The sequence below is a fragment of the Oryctolagus cuniculus genome, chromosome 9 (assembly GCF_051225735.1).
Source record: "Oryctolagus cuniculus isolate XC-2025 breed Fujian yellow rabbit chromosome 9, ASM5122573v1, whole genome shotgun sequence".
NCBI classification, from domain to species: domain Eukaryota; kingdom Metazoa; phylum Chordata; class Mammalia; order Lagomorpha; family Leporidae; genus Oryctolagus; species Oryctolagus cuniculus.
In genome coordinates this window covers 106,570,038-106,589,739 of record NC_142875.1, presented here as the reverse complement: position 1 = coordinate 106,589,739, position 19,702 = coordinate 106,570,038, and the positions used below count along the sequence as shown (strand labels likewise).

Sequence of the window (19,702 nt, the reverse complement as noted above, 5' to 3'; positions counted from 1 at the left end):
TGATTCTTCTGAAAATGCCCCAGTAACCAGACCGTGGACCTGGGATGGATCTGCGTGGTGTCCTGCCCAGGATTGCCCTGCAGAGGCCATCTGATGGCTTTTGGGTAGGACTTGGGACAGAGCTGGAGGTATCTGGGCCAGGCCCTGAGAGCCAAGTCAGGATTATTTTTGTCCCTCTGCTCAGGGCACATGGCCTGAGCTCACCGAGGCCATCTGTGCCCGCCCCTTCCAGCACGCCCCTCGGCTGGCCCTCAGGGGTCCTTGGGGAGCACTCTGCACTTGGGGGAGGAGGAGTAGGGTCCTGCTCTAGGCCACGTTGGCATTCCCCATTCCACTCACCGTGGATGAGATCAGCAAGGCCACTCAGGGCAGCTCCATTTCAGTAACGAAACCCGTGGCCCAGGGCCTTGGGTGACCTGCTGCCCTGCTTTCCCTGGGACAGACCCAATCTTGGGGACACGGAGTGCAGGACCTCAGAAAACCTCACTCGCGGGGAGTCTGGCGTGAGGAGCCTCTGCTTCTCCCCAGGTCTAATGATCAGCTGGGCAGCCCTGGGCCTGACTTCTGTAGGGACTGGCTAGGCTCATCTTACCAGGCTGGTCTAGCTGTGCTCTGGGGCAGCTGGTGGGCTCAGGGAGGTTGGGCTGCCCTCTTCTCTGTCTCTGTCTGCTAACACCCTGGCCTCCCCATTACCCTGTGCCTGTGCTTAGTGTCAAGTCCCAGGAGGCTAGAGAGACTGATGTCAGTATTAGTTAATATTAGGTATTAGGGCTTCAGGTGTGTGTATCTCTCAGGTCTGTTGGGGACTTTACAGCTTCTATTTGAGGCATTATTTGTAGCTTAATAATAATGATGAGGACAATAAACAACTCTTAGTGGGGCGGACGTTTGCAGCAGTGAAGGTACCACTTGGAACATGTGCATTCCATGTTGGAGTGCCGGCTCAGGTTCAAATCCTGGCTCTGCTTCCGATTTCAGCTTCCTGCTGATGCACACCCTGGGAGGTTATAGCCCAAGTACCTGAACCCCTGCCACCAACATGGGAGAACAAATGGAGTTCTTGGCTCATGGCTTGAGCTTGGCCCAGCCCCAGCCATTGCGGCCATTTAGGGAGTGAAACAACATATGGCAGACCTGCCTCTCCATGTCTCTCACTTTCAGATAAAATAAAAATTAGTATAAATAGACAGTTCTCAGTGAGCTGTCAGACCCTGTAGTAGGTAACATCTGGTCTCAGTGACCATGTGGGACATATCTCTGTGTCAGATCAGTTCCCCAGCCTTCTGTGGACCCAGGCCATACCACAGGGTATTTAGAGGCCACTGGGGAAATGGAGAGGCCAGGTAGGAAGTCTGAGTGCTGATGTTCCTGGCATAGGAAGGGCCGTAGATGCCAACGAGAATAGCCCCTTAGTTCTACAGATGAGCAAAGGGAGGCTTAGGGAAGCAAAGTAATTTGTCTGTGGCCACGTGGTAGATTGTAGAACTGGAACCAATACCGGTTCTACTGTATGATTCCCATACATCCTACTTTCATTTTATAAGCTTCCAAAATAAAATTTCCAAAGGATATACATGTAACTTAAACTCTGTCTCTGGTGTGCCACAATCTAAATATTTACGAAAACTGAGCTCTGAGCAGAGAGATCATCATTACACAGAGAACATTTACCAAATATCCATTGATTTGTTTACCTGCACCATGCTGGGTGCCAAGGACTTAAAGGAAGAACTGTCCCTGGCCTCGTGGTATCTGAAGTGTGGAGGAGACTTGATGCCTGGGAGATGGGCTGGGATAAGGAAAGGCATGATTCTGTTAACTTACAAGAGGGCTCCTAATGCAGAGGTAGGATTAAGGTGTGTCCCAGAGCTAGTGCCTGAACCTTATGATTTAGGAATTAGGAGAAAAAGGTGGGTGGGGGGGCATTACAGCCAGTGAGCACTTCTGCCAGGATTGGAGAGAGCTTGGTGTGTTGGTGGGATGGTTTGGAAAATAGAGAGTGGGGTAGATGGGTAGAAGGTATGGCAGGACAGCAGGAGTCAGCTGATGAAGGGCCCTATCAAATCCTATTGTGAGCTGACACTGTGGTGTAGCAGGTAAAGCTGCCTGCAGTGCCCGCATCCCATATGGGCGCTGGTTCGAGTCCTGGCTGCTCCACTTCTGATCCAGCTCTCTGCTATGGCCTGAGAAAGCAGTGGAAGATGGCCCAAGTGCTTGGGCCCCTGCACTGTGTGGGAGAGCCAAAAGAAGCTTGTAGCTCCTGGCTTTGAATCAGCGCAGCCCCAACAGTTGCGGCCATTTGGGGAATGATCCAGCCTCCCTGCCTCTGCCTCTCTGTAACTCCGCCTTTCAAATAAGTAAATCTTAAAAAAAAAAAAAAAAAAAAAAGTCCCATTGTGGAATAATTATTTATTATTTGGTAGGCAGAGAGAGATCTTCCATCTGCTGGTTCACTCCCCAAGTGTCTGCAATGGCGGGGGCTGGACCAGGCTGAAGCCAGGAGCCTGGAATTCCATCTGGGTCTCCTGCATGTATGCTTGGGCCATGTTCTGTTGGTTTCCTTGGTGCAGTATTAGGGAGCTGGATGGGAAGCAGAAGAGCTAGGACTCAGAATTGGCAGGTGGCTTAGCCCACTGGGCCACAGTGCTGGCCTCTGTGTGGTTTTATCTTAATGAGCATGGAATGGCCATGGGAAGATTGTAAGTAGAGGAATCATGTGGTCAGATTTGTATTTTGGAGGAATCCCTCTGGCTGTAGTGAATAGAGATTATGGGAATCTGAGCAGTGCTCCTACAGTGGCCCAGGAGTGCCTTGGTGGGAGTTTGGATAAAATAGGAAAATAGGAAGACAGGAAGGAGAGGGAACTTGAAGTCACTAGGTGTTCCTTTTTTTTTTTCTTTTTTTCTTTTTTTCTTTTTTTTTTTTTTTTTTGACAGGCAGAGTGGACAGTGAGAGAGAGAGAGAGACAGAGAGAAAGGTCTTCCTTTGCCGTTGGTTCACCCTCCAATGGCCGCCGCGGCCGGTGTGTTGTGGCCGGCGCACCGCGCTGATCCGATGGCAGGAGCCAGGTACTTCTGGTCTCCCATGCGGGTGCAGGGCCCAAGCACTTGGACCATCCTCCACTGCACTCCCTGGCCACAGCAGAGAGCTGGCCTGGAAGAGGGGCAACCGGGACAGAATCCGGCGCCCCGACTGGGACTAGAACCTGGTGTGCCGGCGCCACAAGGTGGAGGATTAGCCTAGTGAGCCGCGGCGCCGGCCTCCATTTGTTTTTAGAATCAGCTTAAGTGTTGTGGAAAACCTTGAGATGTCTGTCACACAGGCATTGAATTGGAGACTTCTCTGAAGAAATTCACATTCAGCATCTGTTGAATACTGTGATACTGTTTTCCTGTCCACAGTTGCTCCATGTTTATTTAGGTGTTTCATGTCTTTGCAGGCAGTTTCAGTGTTCTCTGCAAAGATCTTTAGGTTTTGTTAGATGGATACTTTGGTTCCTTAGTGAAATATTTTTTAGAAGTGTATTATCTAATACCTTATTTCTGATCTACAAGTGTGTAATTGGTATTTTGATGGTGATATTGCTAGAAAGTCCTTTAGAAGCTTTCCTAATTTGAGTATCTTTTCTAGCTTCTGTCATCTTTTCTGCAAATAATGAGTTTTACTACTTTTTCTCCTTTAGTTCTTTTTTATTGTCCTATTGTGTTGGCCAGGATTTCTGTTACATCTTGAGTTTACGTGTTGAAAATGAGCATTCTTGAAGCCAGTGCTGTGGTGTAGTAGGTTAAGCCTCTGCCTGTAGAGGCACTGGTTCGTGTCCTGGCTACTCCTCCTACTCCTCTTTCTATCCGGCTCTCTGTGTATGGCCTGGGAAAGCAGCGGAGGATGGCTCAAGTGCTTTGGCCCCTGCACCCGTGAGGGAGACCTGGGGAAGCTCTTGGCTCCTGACTTTGGATCCATCTGGCTCTGTCTGTTGTGGCCATTTGGGGAGTGAACCAGTGGATGGAAGACCTTTCTATCTCTTCTCCCTCTCAATTAAATAAATAGTAATCTTTAAAAAGAGAGAAAGGATTCTTGGGTCCAGTGCTGTGGCGTAGTATGTTAAGCCTCTGGCTGCAGTGCTAGTATCCCATATCCAATCTAGCTCCCTGCTAATGGCCTGGGAAAGCTGTAGAAGGTGGCCCAAGTGCTTGGGCCTCTGCACCCACATGAGAGACCAGGAAGAAGTTCCTGGCTCCTGGCTTTGGATCAGCCTAGTTCTGGCCATTGAGGTCATTTGGGGAGTGAACCAGCTGATAGAAGAGCTTTCTTTTTGTCTCTCCCTCTCTGTAACTCTGCCTCTCAAGTAAATAAATAAATTTAAAAAAAAAAGTGAGCATTCTTTATCTTATTCTTGAATTTAATAGAATGCTTCTAGTGTTTCATCTGGTGTGACACTTGTGCAGGTTTTGGGGCGGTATCTTTCCTTAGGTTAAGGAAATATCCTTTTGTTTCTAGCAGTTTTCTAAGAGTTTTTGTTATGAGCAGGCCTTGAGTTTTATGAAATGTACCTTCTGAGTTTATGGTTCAAAAACACATTCTCTCTTCATGTGTGTGTGAAAGGTTCACTTTGCCAAATTAAATTAGTCACTAGTGTCCCTTTTTTAAAGCTTTATTTTTATTTATTTGAAGGTCAAGTTGCAGAGAGTTCTTACATCTGCTGGTTTACTCCCCAAATGCTTGCAACAGCTGGGACTGGGCTGAGCTAAACCCAGGAGCCAGCAGCTCCGTCCTGGTCTCCCACATAGGTGACAGGGACCCATGTACTTGTGTCACCACTTGTTGCCTTCCAGGTTGCACATTGGCAGGAAGCTGAGTCAGAAGTGGAGGCAGGACTCAAACTCAGACACTGTGATACAGGACGTGGTCAAAGGTGGCTTAACCACTGTGCCACAATGCCCAAAAGTAGTACTGTTTCTAATAGTTAAGGTTGTTTAGTTTTGCGCTCTCTCTCTCTCTCTCTCTCTCGTGCGCTTTTATTTATTTATTTATTTGAAAGGCAGAATTACAGAAAGAGAGAGAGAAGAGATCTTCCATCTGCTTGTTCACTCCCCAGTGGCTGCAGCAGCTGGTGCTGGGCCAGGCTGAACCCAAGAGCCAGGAGCTTCATCCAGGTCACCCACATGGATGCAGGGGCCCAAGGACTTGGGGGCCATCTTTTGCTGCTTTCCCAGGTACATTAGCAGACAGCTGGATTGGAAGTAGAGCAGCCAGAACCCAAACTGGGGCCCAAATGGTATGCCGGTGCTGCAAACACGGCACAACCCCTAGATTTACCTTTTTTTTTTTTTTTAAAGATTGGGGCTGGTGCTGTGGTGCAGTAGGTTAATCCTCTGCCTGAGGCGCTGGCATCCCATATGGGTGCCGGTTCTAGTCCCAGCTGCTCCTCTTCCAATCCAGCTCTCTGCTATGGCCTGGGAAAGCAGCAGAAGATGACCCAAGTCTTTTGGCCTCTGTACCCACGTGGGAGACCTGGAAGAAGCTCCTGGCTCCTGGCTTCAGGTCAGCGCAGTTCTGCCATTGCAGCCATTTGGGGAGTGAACCAGCAGATGGAAGACCTTTTTCTCTGTCTCTCCCTCTTGCTGTCTGTAACTTTATCTCTCAAATAAATAAATAAAATCTTAAAAAAAAAAGATTTACTTATTTATTTGAAAGTCAGAGTTACACAGAGAGAAAGAGAGAGAGAGAGAGAGGTCTTCCATCCGCTGGTTCACTCCCCAGTTGGCCACAATTCTAGCTATTGGTGTGAGTACCTGGAACCACGTTAAGAGAGCACCTCAGACGTTGTGTTCGGTGGACAGGAGGGACGCCGAGGCCCACAGAAGGGAAATGACTGTGTGAGCCCAGGCCTCCTGATCCTCATGGCAACTGGTTGGGGCTGTGGGCGTCCCAGGTCCACATGGCTGTGACCCCTCACCAATGCTTCCTGCCCCAGCAGGTCCAACGGGCGCTCCTCCAAGCGGAGCCTTGGAGGGCAAGGCCGGCACCATTACCTCCAACGAGTGGAGCTCTCCCAACTCCCCTGAGGGGAGCAACGTCTCTGGGGGCAGTCAGGCACTGGACAAGCCCATCGACAACGATGCTGAGGGTGTGTGGAGCCCGGACATCGAGCAGAGCTTCCAGGAGGCCCTGGCCATCTACCCGCCCTGTGGCCGGCGTAAAATCATCCTGTCGGACGAAGGCAAGATGTACGGTAAGGAGCCTCGTGGCCCAGCCCTGGAAGCAAAGCCAAGGCCCGGGGTGGGGGTGGGCTGGGCACGGGAACCTTGGGGAGGCATGGCCTCTTAGAACGTCCACCAGGTGGGCCTTGTGCTCCCCCAACTCCACAGGGATCCCAGGGATGGGGGCATCTGAGGTGAGTGGGACCCCAGGAGTAAGAAGCTGTGGTGGTGGAAAACTTGGAAAGGGGAGTAGAACAGCTCCCTAGAGCAGGCTGGGAAAATCCCACAAGCTGTCCTTCAGGCAAGGGTTTGATCTCCAGGAGTGGAGTCACACCTTGGCTGTGGAGGGTGATGAGGAAGTGGGGGCTCCTTCTGGACTGGACTCATTCCCTCCTGCGTTCACTCACTCACTCGTTCTTGCGTCAAGCCCTCTGTGTATCTGGTGTGCCGTGGCGAGGGGCTGGAGAGCCCACAGTTAGCTGGGGCAGATTGCAGTAAGCCGGACAGGGGGGTCGACCCCACTTCGCTGGTGAGGAAGCCACCTTGGGACTTGAGGCTCTTTCCAGTCCTCTGGTGGAGAAAGGGTGGATACTGATGGTGAGCGGAGGCATGAGGGTGGGATGTGCCGGGGGAGGCAGGTGTTTTGGCTGCACCGCTGTCTCGGGGTCCCCGGTCCCCAGTTGGGAAGCCATCACGTGCTTGCTGGACACTTAGGGGACAGATGATCTCAACACATACGTGTAAGAGGCAGTCAGGGAAGGCCGCGCACTGAAGGCGCTGCAGGTGTGTGGAAGGCCTTGTGGAGATGCAGAGTGTGGTGGGATCAGCACGTGTCATTTGATGGAGCACCACTGTGAGTCGGCAGCTCTGGCTGTTTACTTGTTGGGGTTTTTTTGGAGGTGGGGTAAAATGTCTACAACATAAAATGTACTCTTTTAACCATAATTTTTTAAAAAAGATTTTATTTATTTACTTGAAAGGCAGAGTTACAGAGAGGCACAGGTGGAGAGAGATAGAGAGAGATCTTCCATCTGATGGTTCACTCCCCAAATGGCTGCAGTGGCCGGAGCTGTGCCAATCAGGAGCCAGGAACTTCTTCTTGACTGGGCTCCCACATGGATGCAGAGGCCCCAGGACTTGGGCCAGTTTCTGCTACTTTCCCAACCCAGCAGAGAGCTGGATTGGAAGTGGAGCAGCTGAGACTCAAACTGGTGCCCATGTGGGATGCTGGAACTGCAGGCAGTGGCTTTTACATGCTACGCCACAGCACCAGCCCCTTAACCAGGGTTAGCCATGTTGTGGCAGAATTCCCAGCCTCTCTCAGGCTGATTTTCCATCTTGTGTGTGTACTATGTTTTGCTCACCCATTCTTCTGTTGATGAGCATTTTAATTTCATTTAGTTGTTGTAGAATATATTTCTTTTTTTTTTTTTAAAGATTTATTTATTTATTTTAAAGGCAGAATTACAGAGAGGGAGAACACAGAGAGATCTTCTATCTGCTGATTCATTCCCCAATTGGCTGCAACAGTTGGTGCTGGGCCTGCCTGAAGCTAGGAGTCTGGAACTCCATCCAGGTTTCCCACATGGGTGTCAGGGGCCCAAGGCCTTGGATGCATCTTCCTAGGTGCGTTAGCAGGGAGCTGGATCAGAAGTAGCGCAGGGCCTGGTGTTGCAGTGTAACAGGTTAAGCTGCCTCTTGAGATCCCCATATGGGTACCAGTTCAAGTTCTAGCTGCTCCACTTCTGATCTAGCTCCCTGCTAATGTGCCTGGGAGAGTAGTGGAGGATGGCTCAGTCCTTGGGCCTCTGTACCCACCTGGGAGATCTGGAAGAAGCTCCTGGCTCCTGACATTGGCCTGTCTCCTCAGTCCTGTCAAAGATCTTGTTGGGGGGTGGGGTGGGGCAGAGGTTGTGGCATAGCAGGTTGAGCCACTCACTGCCTGCGATGCCCGGATCCTATGTGAATACCAGTTGGAGTCCCAGCTACTCCACTGGCAACCCTGTTACCTGCTTGGGAAACCTGGATGGAGTTGCTCACTCCTGGCTTCAGCCTGGCCCAGCTCTGGCCAGCCCTGGCCGTTTCCACCATTTGGAGAGTGAAACAGCAGATAGAAGACTTCCTCTGTGTTTCCCTGCTTGCTTCCCTTTAATTCTGCCTTTCAAATAGATAAATAAATATTTTGTAAAAAGATCCTTCCAGGGAGGGAAGAATTAGGATCTGTGCTTGCAGATGCAGCAAAGGACTTTCAGAGAAGCCATGAGTTCATCCCTGGGTCTTTGGGGCAGGAGGTGGGGAGTGGGCAGCTCCAGCCCCCAGCTGTCCAGCCCGTGAGCCTGGTGCCACATATTACCTACCCTGAACGGCCTTGCTCCTCTCCCCTGCTCCTGCCTCTGCCTGGCCCTGGCTCAGGTAAGTCAGGCTCAGTGCAACTGGGGGGTCAGGGCACTGGGGGCTGCACTGCAGTGTCTGATGACTCACGCAGCCCCCGCAGCACCTGGCCCTGGCCCGTGGGAGGTGAGGCCCTGCCAGGATCCAAGACTGACGTCTCCTCCGCGTCTCCGCTTACCAGTGGCCCTGGGGAGCCAGGGCCGCGCCTTGCAGGCAGTGGATGGAGGGGCTGTCTGCAGAGCTGACCGTCCAGCTGGGAGGTATAGATAGCTCTGAGCTCACTCCCAGCATGTGTTGGGCCCTCCGAGGAAGGCAGTAGGGATAGGCTGCCCAGCTGACTCAGTCCTCATTCTTCTGGTTGCCTTTCTTCCCTGCCTTCTCTGGAAATCCAGCCAGCTGCCAGCATCCCCAGGAGCCCAGGTCTCCACTGCCCCAAGAGGCCAAGTGGGGCAGTCTGGTGGGCCCAGGTTGGGGCTCAGAGCAGCCTTCTGGACCTGGGGACCTGGCTGTAGCTCCTTGAGGGCAAGGATTAGGCTTGCTCCCAGCCCAGGCCGCGGCACACCAGAGTAGGACACGCTGACCAGGGCCAGGCAGACATGCAGATGACATGCAGAGCAGCATGGCAGATTAACACCTGTTATTTCTGAGCCGAGTCTCCCGCACTTGTTGGCCATGGCCCCGCCTCCAGCACGTCTCACTTTTCTGGGCCCAGGGTGCTGGCCTTCTGCTCACAACTGCCTTCATTTTCTGCCCTGTCACTGTGTGTCCCTCTCCCTGGCACTGCCAGTGGTGGTCACTCTGGTTTCCTTGGGCTAAGCTCAAGCCAGCACCATGTGCAGGCGGTGGGGTGGTGACTGCGAGTGACCTCACTTCCCATTTGCGTTCCCCTTTCCCCACAGCTCAGCACCTTCCTGTGGGTTGCTCTGGGACTTTGAGTCTTTCTTCCTCTCTGTGTCCCAGGCTTGCTGTTCTGATAGCAGACACTCAGTTCTTATTAAATGCTCCCCCTCTCTGAGCCAGGCTGGGGCTGAGGGCTGTGTGGTCCCTGTTCTGTGCAACCTCATGGTCTAAATAAGGGGACAGGCTGGAGGGAGGTGGACCAGCTGGGCAGGCCATGGTGTTGAATGCAGCTGTCTGGAAGGGGGTAGGGCTTGCAGTGGATGGAGGAGGGTGGGTGCTCTGGGCAAGGGGGAAGGCAGTGCGTGAGCTCAGGCTGGAGGCATTGCAACCGATCGGGTCAGAGTGCTGTCAACATGGAGGTTGCTTTGTCCTGAAACAAGCCGCTTGAGAAGGAAACAGGCTTCTTCCAGATCATGGTTTTGAAGGTTTATAGTCCAAGACCAGGCACTCATTCAGCCCCTGGTGAGGATGGTCCTGCTGGCAGAGTCCCCCAGTAGTGCAGAGCATCACGTGGCAAGAGGGAGCCACGTCTGTCTCTCTGAAGCCACTGGGCAGGGCTGGGAGGCATTGACACCGGCATCTCATGTCGGAGCACTGGTTGGAGTCCTGGCTGCTCTGCTTCCAATCCAGCTCCCTGCCAGTGTGCCTGGGAAAAGCAGCAGATGATGGCTCAAGTTCTGGGCCCTTGCCAGCCTTGTTGGAGGCCTGGATGGAGTTTCAGGCTACTACCTTCAGTCCCAGCTTGTTGGTGGTCCATCTGGGGAGTGAACCAGTAGATGGAAGTTTCTCTCTCTCTCTCTCTCTCTCTCTCTCTCTCTCTGTCTCCCCAACCTTGAAAGTAAATAAAAGCCACCAGGCTCCACCCTCCCAATCTAATCCCCCCTCCCGGCCCCACCTCTAAACGCTGTAAACAATTACTTTTCCAGTCTGCTACCGCCATCAATATGGGACTTTGGGTACCAAGCCTTTGACACATGGTTCTTTGGGAAACACTGAAACTGATATCCAAACCACAGTGCCTACTGTCCAAGGTGAAGGGACGTCCTGTGAATGAGTTGCACACAAGTAAGGGGCAGAGCCGGGACGAGACTCCAGCAGTGTTGGGGACTAGAGGCAGGTAGGGCTCTTCTCACTCAGGGGAAGGGACAGAGTTCCGTGAGCTCAGTGGGACGCCTGCCCCTGCGTCCTCAGCAAGGCCTTGTTCCTGGATTCTCCACTTCCCTTTGCTTTGCTATCCCATGGGTTTCCAGCTCCCTACATGCTCCCCTGTGGCCTGCACCTGACTTCCTGCTCCTGGTTCAGTCTACACTTTGCCCTGGCAGCTGCTGTGACCTGGGGCAAGTTCTTTAACCTTTCCCAGCCTCACTTTCCTCATTTAAAATTTTTCTTTCTTTCTTTGTTTTCATTTTATTTGAAAGGCAGAGAGACAGAGATTGTACAACTGCTGATTCGGTCTCATAACAATTAGGGCTGTACCAGGCGGAGACTAGAAGCCAGGAACTCTATCCAGCCTTCCCACATGGGTGGCAGGGACTGTGTCCTCAGGTGTGTGTCAGCAGGTGTGTCCTAAGGTATGTGTCAGCAAGAAGCCAGAATCAGGAGCAGAGCCAGGATTCAAACCCAGGCACTCTGATCTGGGATGTGGGCATCCCAAATGCCATCATTTTAATTTATTTTTTAGATTTATTTATTTATTTGGCAAGCAGAGTTTCAGAGAGAGAGGGAAGACAGAGAGATCTTCTATCTGTAGGTTCACTCCCCAAATGGCCACAACTGCTGGAGCTGGGCCAGGCCAAAGCCAGGAGCCTAGAACTCCATCTGGGTCTCTCACATGGGTGGCAGGCCCCCCGTCACTTGACCATCTTCTACTGCTTGCCCAGGCACATAAGCAGGGAGCTGAATCAGAAGTGGAGCAGCCAGGACTCAAACCGGCACCCTCGTGGATGGTGGCCTTATTGGTGGTGGTTTAATCCACTGTACCATGATGCTGGCCCCTAAAACATCATCTGAACTGCTGAGCCAAGTGCCCACTCCTGCTGCCTTATTCTCCATTCCCACCAGCAATGCACAAGAGTTCCAGTTGCGTCACATTCTTGCCCTCCGGGAGCTGATTTGATGAGGCAGTGTGACAAGGGCTCAGCTGGCTAGCCAAGAACCACGAGAAGGCACAGGTGCCCCACTTCCGCCTTGGAGGGGACCAGGGCAAGCTCCTTGGGGCGGTGGTCTCAAAGCCTCAGAGCTCCAGGGACAATGGTTGTCACAGCTCAGGTGTCAGGCCCAACAACTGTCTCCTGGGCTTCCCTCTAAAGTTTCTCCTCCACAAACAGCCTCCTCCAAGCCCAGGTGTATGTGGCTTCAGCTCTTCCCTGCACAGAGAGGCCCCCAGGCCCTAAGGAGTAGGATGGGTCCTTGGGCCCCAACCTGCAGGACTCCCAGAAAGGGCTCTTCCTCCTGGGGAGGCTGTCTCTCCTTGGTGGGAAGGCTCCTGGCCTCCCATACCCAGTCCTTTTCAGTATCGAAAGCTAATCCAGCATTGCCTACAGCAGGTTCTGTGAACCACAGGAACGGCGCTGGCTGACCTCACCGGCCTTCTGCTAAGTGGCAGGGGCTTTGCTAACTTGAAGCTGTTCCATACATTCATGGCCCCGAGGGAGGGCTGTGTGGAGAGAGGGAATCATACGCAGGAGGTGAGTTAGTGGATGGGATTGGTTCCTGTGGGGATAGGTGACTGAGAAAGGGCCCAGCTGGCTGGTCAGGGGTGTGAGGCTGACTGCGGGGTTAGGAGACAGCAGTGCTGTCTTCTGATAGACCTTGCACCAGCCATGCTCCCCTTCAGCTTGTGGTCAGGCCAAGACTTCCCCTTGCACTGCTCTCAGCAGCCTCGCCCCTGCAGGGTGGGGTCGTAGATATGAGCTCTGTGTGCCAGGGGCTGTTGGACACTTGTCCTCTGACAGATGGGCCCAGTGTTCTTCCCAGGTCTACCCAGGCCCTCTCTGGGGCTGCCCAAGGCCACCTGCCACATTGCAAAGCCCAGCTGCCCCAGTTGGCCTCCCCCAAAGGTCTAGGCTGGCCTCCTGCTTTCCCAGCCTGTGACTGCAGAGAAGGCTGTGGTTAGGTATCCATTGGCAGAGCTGTGACTTGGAAACAGGTCCCTTTCCTCCCCACTGACTCACCTGGATTTTCTACAAGTTTCTGTCTGCCATGGCTCTTTGCCGGCCTTCACCATAGCTTCAGGGCTCATATCTCTGGGCCCATACTCCCTAGTTCCTGTCTTTTCTGTCCCTAACGCTGTGTCTCCCAGTGTCTGCATCCTCCAGGGCACCCTGGCTTCTGCGAGCTCAGGGTGCCACTGCCCAGGAGAGAAATGTGGGCCGTCTACTAGGTCCAAGAAGGTAGTCCGTCTCCAGGACCCGGGTCAGGGTGAGTGGCCAGGCTCTTCACGCAGAGACCCTGAGAACCGAGGGGATGGGTCCAAAGAGGACAAGCAGAATGGTCCCTCTGCAGGGGAGGCCTACTGCTCAGCCACGGAGGGTATCCCTGGGAGAGGTGAAGTATGGGGGACAGCCTTAGAAAATGTCTGTTTTTGAGGCCATTGTGGCGCAGTGACACCAGCACCCCCATGTGACAACACTGGTCAAGTCCCAGCTGCTCTACTTCCAGTCCACCTCCCTGCTAACCTGCCTGGGAAAGCAGTGAAATAAGGCCCAAGTGCTTGGGCCCCTGCCACCCACGTGGAAGACTCAGATAAAGCTTCAGACTCATGGCATCAGCCTGGCCCAGCCTTAGCCATTATGGCCATTTGGAGAGGGAATCAGCAGATGGAAGATTCTCTCTCCTCTCTCTCTGTCTCTCTCTCCTCTTTCTCTCTCTGTCCTTCCTCTCTGACACTGCCTTTCAAATCAATCAATCAATCAATCAATCATTTTTTAAAAAAGAGAGAAGACTTACATTTTCTTAGTGCCTAGGGCACAAGCAAGCCAAGAGACTGGGAACAAATTATTTCCCTCTCCTCTGTGCTTCATCTTCTTCCTCAGGCCAGATGGGACCTCTGGGGTCCCCTGGTGCAGTCTCTGCTTCTGAGTGTTGGCCTCTAATGTCACGTGCTTAAAATACTGTGTAATTATTAAGAGCAAGGCTCTGGGACTGGACTGCGTGGATCACAATTTCCACCACTTGCTGGCCTGTGACCCCCAACGAGTTTCTGTGTTTTTTAAAGACTTATGTGTTTATTTGAAAAGCAGAGAGAAAGAGAGAGAGATCGATCTTGCATTCGCTAATTCACTCCCAAATGGCCGCATGGCTGGGTTCCGCTGCTGCCTTGCCAGGTGCGTTAGCAAGGAGCAGCTAGGACTCGATCCAGCACCCTGGTTTTGGATGCCAGCATTGCAGGCCACAGTTTAACCCACTGCACAACATCATCAGCCCCCCTACACAAGGTTCTAAACCTCTTTGTGCCTTAGTTTCCCTGTCTGAACATGGAGGTAAGGATACCAGATGCAGAGGCTGTTGAGAGACACGAAAGGGGGGATGCACGTAGAGCTGGGACTGTGTATGTGTCTGTGTGTACAGGACCTTGTACAGACGAGGTGTGCAGTGTGTGGCACATGTGAGTGCTCATGGTGGTTAATGTTAGCACAAGAGTGAAGGAGACTATTGCATTCCCTCTGCGTGGGAGAAGCCTGGATTAGATGCCAGCTGTCCTGGAGGCAGTGGAATGGCCAGGCTGACCTCTGGAGGACCCCTGGTGCCAGGAAGGAAGCTGGCTCAGCAACACCCACAGAGACCCAGCACTTCCTCCCACTCTTGGGCATCTCACCTGCAGGCACCGCCTCTGGTGAGCAGAGTGAGACTGGATGGAGTCGTGGTGTGGGAGGAGCCGGGAAGGAGGATGAGTGGAATGAGCCAGGTGCAGAAGGACAGAGGCAGCCTGGCCTCACTTACAGGTGGACTCCAGGATGTTGGAGCCCACAGAAGCATGGTGCTTACCAGGCTGGCGTGGGCAGCGTTGGGAGATGTTGGCCGGAGAGCACCAAGTGTCTGTCAGACAGGAAGAGTGAGGCTTGGGGGGACATGTTGCACAGCATGCTGACTGTAGTGAGTAATTTCAGAATTGCTAAGTAGATTTCGGATGTTCTCTCCATAAAGAATGAAGAGTACTAATGGTGGTAGATGTGTTAATTGCTTGGTGTAATCATTCCATGACGTGTAATAGCATGCTTTTATAACCATAAATGCATACAATTAAAGAAAGAAAAAGTCAAAATTCACAGGGCTCTGAGCCAGCTTTAGCTGCCTTGGGATTGACTCTCTGCTGCCCCCACCACGAGCCCCTCCCCTGAGGGGGGCTAGGATTGCCTGTCTGGCATCAGAGCCCCTGTGCCCTGTGACAGGGATAGCTGTGGGCTGGACTAGGGCTCTTGGCACAGGAGGCCGAGAGACCTGTGCTGCCTGGAGCCAGGTGGGGAGCAGGGCCTTCCCGGCTGCTGTGTGGATGAGCTGCAGAAGGAGCACCGGCCTGGCCTGTGAGACGAGTTTCCGTTAACCCAGCCTCCTCTCGGGGCCAGGCCCTGGGCTACAGGCAAGTGTCCTGGACAGGAGCCAAACCTGGGCAATTTGTCCCAGATCCGCTGGTGAGCGAGCTGGGTGCACGTTCATGGCCTCAGTTTCCCTGTTGGGCGAATAGTTATAATGACTGCTTCTTGTAAAGGGGAAGTGGATTTGCTGTGAAGCTAATGAGGCTCACACATCAGGACCCTGACTTACAGGGGCCCCTTCCAAGTCACTAAACCTACCCCCCTGCCCCAGTGTCCTGTTGTTTTGCAGCACAAAGAGCATAATTGCAAGTATCTGGCTGTGAAACAGAGGAGCTAATGCTGAGTACAAATGGAAAACATGATTTTTGCTTTAAATAAATATAACTTGGGTCCTACACATGCCCCAGACTCGACAGAGCTGTCACGCTCCCCCCCTCCCCCACAGAGTACTCAATACTTGGAATCAGGATGCTGATGGTTCAGTGATCACAGGGAACCCCTTTTATAGAGCCTTCCCCAGCCCTCTGCTAACATGATCTGACTAGGACAAAGACAACTGGAATTGTGTTTGTTTATTTTGAAAGGCAGAGAGACAGACATAGATCTCTCCTCCATTGGTTCACTCCCTAAAACCTGCAACAGCTGTGGCTGGGTCAGGCTGAAGTCAGGAGCCTGGCACTCAATCTGGGTCTCCCACATGGGTGGCAGAGACCCAAGTACTTGGGCCATGACCTGCTTACTCCCAGAAGGCTTGAATCTGAAGTGGAGCCAGGACTTGAACCCAGGCACTTTAGTAGGGGGTGTGGGTGTCCCCAGTGGCATCTTTTTTTTTTTTTTTTTTTTTTTTTTTGACAGGCAGAGTGGACAGTGAGAGAGAGAGACAGAGAGAAAGGTCTTCCTTTCTTCCTTTTGCCGTTGGTTCACCCTCCAATGGCCGCCGCGGCCGGTGCGCTGCGGCCGGCGCACTGTGCTGATCCGAAAGCAGGAGCCGGGTGCTTTTCTTGGTCTCCCATGCGGGTGCAGGGCCCAAGTACTTGGGCCATCCTCCACTGCCTTCCCGGGCCACAGCAGAGAGCTGGACTGGAAGAGGGGCAATTGGGACAGAATCCGGCACCCCAACCTGGACTAGAACCCGGTGTGCCAGCGCCGCTGGGTGGAGGATTAGCCTATTGAGCCGCGGCGCCGGCCCCCAGTGGCATCTTAACTGCTGGGCCAAATGCCAACCCTTGGAAGGGCAATGGTCCACAACAGGTAATATTCTACCTCCTTCTCTGGGTTCTCATAAAATTAATTTTTTAAAGATTTATTTATTTATTTGAAAGAGTTACACAGGAGAGGAGGGGAGAGAGAGAGAGGGAGGGAAGGAGGGAGGGAGGGAGAGAGGTCTTCCATCCACTGATTCACTCCCCATTGGCCTCAGCGGTTGGAGCTGTGCCGATCCGAAGCCAGGAGCCAGGAGCTTCTTCCAGGTCTCCCACGTGGGTGCAGGGGCCCAAGGACTTGGGCCATCTTCTACTGCTTTCGCAGGCCATAGCAGAGAGCTGGATTGGAAGTGGAATAGCCGGGTCTTGAACCGGTGCCCACATGGGATGCTGGAGCTTCAGGCCAGGGCGTTAACCCGCTGCACCACAGCACTGGCCCCACATAAAATTAATTTTTTAAAGCAACTTTTTTGAAATGCAATTTGCATACAATAAACTGTATACTTCAGGTGGACAATTTGGTAAATTTTCACAGATGTATATAATGGTGAAGACATCAGCACCATCAATATAGTGAATGAAGCCATCACTGCCAAAAAGTTTTAACCTAATTTTATTCTTTTTTTTCTGATCTTTGTTTTTCTCAGAGAGAGCCTCCCTCCCAATTTTTAAGTACCCTAGGTTCACAAAATTCTGGATTTGCTCTTCTACAGAAAGGCTCAAATGGAACCAGAATAAGTAAATACTTTGAAAATTAGGTTGTAAAAGGTTATTCAAAGTATATACTTTGAAAATTAGAAGTAAAAGGTTATTTGCACTGATTTAACTCACACCTGTCTTAGAAAGCTAAAAGAGTTTTTGGAACCTCCGGTCAGCATCTTTTTTAAAAGATTTATTTGAAAGGCAGAGTGACAGAGAACACGCATGCATACGTTGGATCCTCCCTCCACTGGTTCATTCTCCGAATGGCGGGGGCTTGGCCAGGCTGAAGCCAGGAGCCAGCAACTCCATTTGGGTTTCCTGTGTGGGTGGTGGGGACCCAACCACCTGGGCCATCTTCCACTGCCTTCACATTAGCAAGAAGTTGGATCAGAAGTGGAACAGCCAGGACTTGAACCAGTGCTCTGATATGGGATGCCAGTGTCATTTGCTGTGTCACATTGCTCCCCTCTCCCACACTGGCATCTTGCCATTCATTTAACAGTTTTCCAGGGCCTATAATGTTCAGGCAGTTTCTATGGTGTTTGGTATAGATAAGTGAGTAAACAGAAGAAGTTCCTGTTCTCATGGAACTTTCCTTTTTTTATTTTTATTTTTTGAAGATTTTATTTATTTTATTTGAGAGTTAGAGTTACAGACAGTGAGAGCGAGACAGAGAGAAAGGTCTTCCTTCTGCTGGTTCACTCCCCAGATGGCTGCAATGGTCGGAGCTGTGCTGATCCAAAGCCAGGAGCCAGGAGCTTTTTCCTGGTCTCCCATGCAGGTGCAGGGGTCCAAGGACTTGGGCCGTCTTCCACCACTTTCCCAGGCCACAGCAGAGAGCTGGATTGGAAGTGGAGCAGCCGGGACTAGAACTGGCGCCCATATGGGATGCTGGTGCTGCAGGTGGAGGATTAACCTACTGCACCAAGGCGCTGGCCCTGGAACTTCTCTGATGGGGCCCAGGGAAGCCAACAGTGCTCAGGCAAGCATTTAGTAAAGAAATTGAGACACCTGTGCCCCATATTGGAGTGCTCGTCGGTAGCTCTACTCCCTAGTCCAGCTTCCTGTCTGTGCACACCCTGGGGGGACAGCAGTGACAGCTCAAGAAGTTGGGTCCCTGCCACCCATGTGGGAGACCTGGAGCCCAGCCCTAACTGTTGCGGGCATTAGAGGAGTGACCCAGCGGATGGAGGATCTAGCAGAGCTCTCTCTAGGATTTGTCTATCTCTGTCTGCCCGACTTCCTGTATGGTATGTGAAAGGTGTTGTGAAGAAAAGACAGGTAGTACGAAGTGCCGGGGTGGGGTGGGCAGTGATTTCAGTTCTCAGCGAGGTGGGCAGTGCAGGTCTCCCTGAGACTACGGCGCTGAACCTTGAGACCGTCAGGGACGCTGCTGCTCGTCTCCCAGAGCATTGAGCTCCGCTGGTGGAGAAACCAGATCCAGAAAGGCCCTGAGCGAGAGTGGGTCCAGCTGGTTCCAGGGGCAGCCAGGGGCCAGGAGGGTGGAGTGGAAGGGACCGGGGAGGTGGCTGAGCGTGGAGGGGTGAATGGATCCCACGGCAGCTTCCAGAAATCGCAGGGACTTGGACCCTTTGGTCTGCGGGAGACATAAGCCTTTGGAGGGCTTCTGAGTTCTGATAGGATCACTGCAGCTGCTGTGTTGAGAGTGGAGTGGGAGTAGGTGGGAGGGAGTGTCAGCCTCCAGGGCAGCGTGACCATGGTGGGTGAGGCTGCTGGATCCTGGATAGGTTCTGAAGGTGGAGCCATTGCAGACGCGTTCACCCATTCATTCAGTGCATCGGTGTCCAGGTCTCAATGGTCCATACTTGAATGTTGAGAAGCTGACCGGGACAGATCACTGACCACGCTGCTTCCTGTGTACAGGGCTTGGTCTCTGAGCTCCCCCGGACTAAAGCACTCCCTGCCTCCTTCCCTGCGGTCATCCCACCCACGACCCCAGACCTGCAACTCTTCCCTCTCAGCATGTGTTCCCTGACTCCGGAACTGCTCTCCACCCTTGCCCTTACACTAGTCTCTGAACTAGACTGTGTACCTGGGCCTAGAACTTGCTCAGTTTATAAGGAAACTGAGCCACAAAATGTTCTCACTGAGCCTAAGTTAAGATCTGTCTCCTAAGTCTGTGACAATTTAGTTAGAAAAATCTGGAGGAAAAACCCTGAAGGAACCAGATTTGGGAAGAAATGGCTGGGTGCAGGTGTTGCTGGGGCCCCATGGCTCATCACAGTGGGTGATACCTTCAGCCCTCTTGCATGTCATGGCTGCAGCCTGAGTGCCTCTGGTTAGACGTGGAGTGGAACTGTTGAACATTCGCTGGGCTGCTGAAGGAGCCTGTTCAGTGTCTTTCCCTGGGAAGCTTTGGGAAGAGACATCTTGCTGGGCTTGCGGTACTAAGTGTCGATCAGCTCACAGGCAGTGTCCCCCAAGTCTGCTCCTTCCCTCTGTCCTGCCTCCTCTGACAGAGTTGGGTTGCTGTTCCAGGCCAGCAGTCTTCTTGGCAAGCAGGACCTCTTCAGCACGGCCTCTTAATTCAACCTTGGCAGTGGAGAAAGGTCAGCTGGGGGGCCGGCTTGGCCTCGCCGAGCTCTCTGGTTACTGCCCAGGTGGCCAGCAGCCCACTCGTCTCACCTGCCCCCTGCATCAGCAGCTTCCTTCTGTAGACAGCAGTTCCAGGCCCAGCGGGACAGGGCAGGCTGGCTGCTGTACCCACTGGCTGCAGGGGTGGAGTCAGGGGTGATAAATTCTCATTCAAATC

At 52.6% G+C, this 19,702-nt stretch overlaps 1 protein-coding gene across 8 annotated transcripts in view; it reads left to right on the top strand.

Moving 5' to 3' along the window:
* The window catches only part of TEAD4 (TEA domain transcription factor 4), an 89,623-nt gene that overhangs the window by 21,215 nt on the left and 48,706 nt on the right, over positions 1–19,702 (top strand). For 4 of the 8 annotated variants that reach the window (XM_070049368.2, XM_089303804.1, XM_089303807.1 and 1 more), the window contains exon 2: positions 5,978–6,232. In XM_070049368.2, coding sequence (XP_069905469.1) covers positions 6,226–6,232 — 7 coding nt within the window. In that variant the 5' untranslated portion in view covers positions 5,978–6,225. Of the gene's footprint in view, positions 1–5,974; positions 6,233–19,702 lie in introns of all 8 variants that reach the window. The other 4 variants (XM_089303805.1, XM_089303803.1, XM_089303806.1 and 1 more) reach the window with 1 other exon arrangement.